General features: G+C 37.9%; 1 protein-coding gene across 2 annotated transcripts in view; it reads right to left on the bottom strand.

Annotated features, from left to right (window-relative positions):
- Window positions 1-4381, bottom strand: part of LOC118735974 (carbohydrate sulfotransferase 4) — an 86711-nt gene extending 82330 nt beyond the window's left edge. The window contains exons 1-2 of one of the 2 annotated variants that reach the window (XM_036466057.1): window positions 4084-4381; window positions 2983-3942 (exon numbers count right to left, since the gene is read on the bottom strand). In XM_036466057.1, coding sequence (XP_036321950.1) covers window positions 2983-3833 — 851 coding nt within the window. In that variant the 5' untranslated portion in view covers window positions 3834-3942; window positions 4084-4381. Of the gene's footprint in view, window positions 1-2982 lie in introns of both variants that reach the window. The other variant, XM_036466056.1, reaches the window with a different exon arrangement.
- Window positions 4382-4767: the final 386 nt, after the last annotated feature.

Below are 4767 nucleotides of genomic sequence, written 5' to 3'. Positions count from 1 at the left end.
ACTACACGTAGAATAATACTGTGCTATACGCGCAAGGTCAAAATAATTTACCCGCCCTAATGTACATACCTACTACCTATAAGTTTCGATATGTTATCCATATATTTCATCTAATTATGTGGCCCCAAATCATTTTAATCAATAAACAAATTTTATTCAGTTACGCCTTTTTTGCATTTCAGCGTCTATATTAAGGTAACGATATGTTTTTACGAAAACTATTCAATGTATACGCATTTTTTAATTTATACCACGAATTAATTTCGATTTATTAACTGTAATTAAAAACAAAAAAAAACTTATTTACATTCCAATATATCTACATATGTATGTACCTAGATATGTATGCACTGTTAATCAAAAAAGTGAAAACATGTTAATTTTTTTTACAAAGTTTTTCCAAGTTAAAGTTTGGTTATCTATAGAACAACAACAATTTTTAGAATTTTTGCCGTCTGTCTGTGTGTATGTTTGTACTCGTATCACTCAAAAAATAATGCATGGAATTGAATGCAGTTTAGTGTTGGGCAGTATCGATACCAAAAGAACTCAGAGCTCGATTCTCAAAAGTATCGATACTGCGTACTCCAAAGTAGCATTCAATCGACGTTATTTGGGATCAATATATTTATTTGAAACGCTGCCCCCATGGATATTTCAATGCCAAGGTGGGCAAGGAAAGCATATTTGGCGCCACTGTTGGATTTCAGCGAGCTTTACAAATTCAAAAGGAGACCAAAAGAGTCACAACCCTACTGTTTAGTTTCTTACCAGTGCGTTGCCACTTTTTCAAAGCACTTTATTTCATGAATTCGCGAAATATGCATAAACGGGACCATTTTTCAATTCATGAAATGAAGAATTCATGAATTCTGTCGCATAAACATAGTAGTAGACTGCTTGGCTGCTGCTGCTCAAAGCCGGTGGCCCACTTGAATGTCCACCAAAATTACCTACGAACGTCACCGTGTGCTATGTGGTGGTACTTTGTCTGGCATTATTTGCTCTACTTTTTTACTGTTACATTACATTGCCTTGTAGTGGCGCTCTGTTAGCGTATTCCTTTTATTGAGACACTCATTGCTCAAGCTTTCGCTTACGACAAATGAACATATGCTGACGCTACGGTTTGCTAAAGGAATTTCTTGGTGAAAGAACGTGTCACTAAAGACCCACTTCATGATTAATGGAAATGAAGTAACAAAATTCGTTTATTGATTAATTTACACTGCCTTTTCACATGCTATTCTCGTGTTCAATTTTATTTATTCCGAAAGGTAATTTTTACAATTGGCGGCCGCCATAACCGAGTACTAAGAGGTACACGCCACTCAAATAACGGTAGGCCCAGGAAACTAGCTGTTTAAACGGGGCAAGTGAGGAAGTGGTGTTATGTAGGGTGCCTTTACAAGCCGAGGCGATCATGTTACCCAACACAGCGGATTCATCTCTGGATAAGTAGGAATTTAGACTGCTATTCCGGAGTGACTAAACTCCCGCAGCACAATTTTCAAGTGGCAGGCCAACTGCCTTGACCCTGGCTTCGAGGTTTGGTCTCAAAACTTAAAACATTTTTTTTTTTTTATGGCGCTTGATTGTAGTTGGCTTAACAAGTGAAAATAGTGGAAATAAGCAACAAGAATTAATAAGGCGAACTTAGCACAGTGCGTAGGCAACTTGGCTGAGTCAGTGGGATCGTCGGTTCGAATCCTACTGAAAGAAATCTGATGAGGAAATGTGGTAATTTCCGAAATAGCTATCACTTCTACCATTATTTCAAATTATTGTTGCTTTTCCACAATAAGTTTTCATTAAAAAACGGCCTCGAGCTGAATAAAAATTTTTAAAACATTTTTTTTTTATTGTCAATGTCAATTTGTTCTTCCCCTTAGTGCTCTAATGAAATGAATGCCATTGCAAACATATGGCACTAAAGTAAGTTCAATAAGAGTCGAAGAATAAGGCCAATAAGACTCACAGAACAGCATAAAATAAGGGTCCAAAATGAGCCATAACATCATCAAAGTTTAAAGATAGAGCCATAGAATTTTCAACGGGCAGAATAGCCAAGTTACGTAGCCTGTCTTGGCCCCACAGAGTTTCTCAAATGGGTTTTTATTAATTTTAGTTTCGAAAATAATCGTTCAGCGCTGGCTAGGAATTGGAACAAATACAGTACATACTTCAGGATAGCAGGACGACATAAAATAAAGTATATGTATGTATGTATATGGACATTTGCAACGGTCGCGAACCGTACGTTCGCACGCTTTTGAAGTTTAAAAAACAAGGAAAATATAAATTTTTATTAATTTGCGTTTATGTTTCGATAGACTTTTGCGAGGTATATCTTTGGTGCAAATTGAAAAATACGAGAAACTCGGGAATGGAATAGAATATTCTAAGCGATTGTTTTACATTTAAGTGGAATAAAGTACCTTCCTCCTAACTAATTGCCCGTTGAAATATCTCTATTAGTTTTTTATTCATGGCCGCGAACGTACTGGTCGCGAACTTACGATTTTTCCGTAATTTTTTATACTTTAAGAAATTTGGTCCCATGTTTGTAACAACCAAAAGAAGAAGATATATCCCCACATAAACGTTTGCCAAAATGATGAGAACGTCGAGCTGAGGCGATTTAGCGAAGTCCATCTGTCTTTCTGTTTGAACGCAATTAAGTCCCTCAGCTTTCGAGATATCATTTGTCCGAACCGTAAAATTCGGACCACTATAACTTATAGTTCCCATACAACTGATTGTTCATTTTAGTTCTCGGTCCTGGTTGACCATTAGAGTTTAATACTAAATTTACAAAAACAACATATGGACAATATAATAGATGCACCATACAATTAAAGTTGAAAATCATGTTGAACCTATTCTGCCGAGTGACAGTGTACGTACCTATATGTAAAACCGAAAATTACATACATAATGCTTATCCTAATGAAGAGATCAACCAAAAAAAATTTAGCTTACCTATTGTCATCAAGTAATGCTTTCGCCAGTGACAATCGTAGTCGTACAACCTTCATGCTCTGCATCGGGAAGAGTTTACACATGGGTGTAAGAAATTTCGGTTGCCAACAAAAGTGTGGAAACTCTTTGCACACACTCCACAAACGTTCATTATGCTCAAATAGATACGAATGCTGTTTGCCGTAATCAAGATATTCCTGCATATCTGTATAATTGCAGTAGAGCAACTGTCGTAACATACGCAACGCTTCGATTCCTTCTGACGTATCGCGCACTTGATTAATTCCAAACGATAGTAACGGCTCGTAATGGTAATAGTTCCCTGGCATGGCATTTAATATGTCGCCCAAGAATGTAGAGCCCGAACGCCAAGTTGTTATGATGACGCTACGTACTGGCGTACCATTTGTCTCAGGTGTCATGTCGGATAACTTTTCTGCATCCACACCGAAACGTCCCTGTGGATACTCGAAGTTTTCCATTTCAGTAAGAATCTTCGTGCGTTGCGCCGCCAGGACATCCGCTATTGTAGCAGTCATATTATATGCCACGCTCGCAGTGCCCACATGATGCCGATCGACATAACCTGTTTGTACGCCTGATATGTCACCAACGCCAACGGCCATGCCGTTAGATATGGTCATAGAGGCAGGTCGATGTTGGGTTGTCGCTATCAGCAGCAATATGCAGAGACTGCTAACGCCACAAATACCTATAAGATTGGCACGGCGTGACATTTTTCGCCGCTTTGTTGTTAGGCTGAATCGTTGTTGAGCGCGTGTCCTGCTGGCGCTATCCAAGGAAGCTCCGGTGAGTAACGAAACTGTAGTTGAATCCTTTGATTTGGACATTGACTTTCTAAAAACTACGCTCCACTCTAGAGCTAAGTAATTGATGTAAGTTAACGTAAGGTGCGGATAGCGATTGTTCTACCAAATTCACTTTGAGATGCAAAAATCACTTCAAACACAAAAGATTTAATTTTTTCCCTTTCCACATATATGTACATATGTATGTACATAGAGTGTGCCAAAATGTATATATACACGAAGTATCTATACGGATTTTAATTTACAAACGCTAGTGTAAATATTTTCTAACATTTTTTTTTAGATGGAGGCGTATGTATGGACACATGTATTTACAAACATATGTATGTACCCAGATGAGAACACTTTACACGATTTAAAAAAAAGATAGCCACTCCCGTTTCTTGGTGTATTATCTGCATTTACTTTGAAATGTTTTTTATTTCTACACACATTTCCTTGTAATACCGAAAATTCCATTACTACACATTTATTTTTAGCGTCACAACTCCGCGACAACAAACTAAAGAGTCCGAAAACCAAAAGCAAGCAGAACTCCACTCGGCTGCTCAATCAAGACAGCTGTCAGATGTAAACAGGAACCCAAGGCGAATTTATACAAGGTGGTGTTTTTGGTGGTGTTGATGGGAAATTTAGATTTTCGCCGCGGTACTTCTTAATGTCAAAATGATGTGTTTGTTGTAATATGAATTCGCCTTGCTTACAATAAACACATGATTTTGACATTAGGAAGTACCGTGGCGAAAATCTAAATTCGCCATCAACACCACCTTGTATAAATTCGCCTTGCAGTGACCAAAGCTACCATATCAAAAATAAGAATAAAAATGTGCATCGAATGCACGATTGAGAGAATACAAAGGTTGCGCCGATCTCGGACCGCTATTCCTCTCTTAACGAATTTGACAGAATCGTTGTTTGCATGACGTCACACTGGTGCAACTTGTTTACGTTT

Source organism: Rhagoletis pomonella, unplaced genomic scaffold (assembly GCF_013731165.1).
Source record: "Rhagoletis pomonella isolate Grant_MI unplaced genomic scaffold, Rhpom_1.0 Rhpom_scaffold_00003, whole genome shotgun sequence".
NCBI classification, from domain to species: Eukaryota; Metazoa; Arthropoda; class Insecta; order Diptera; family Tephritidae; genus Rhagoletis; species Rhagoletis pomonella.
Note: the sequence above shows the minus strand (reverse complement) of the source record. Positions and strands in the feature narration are given on the sequence as shown.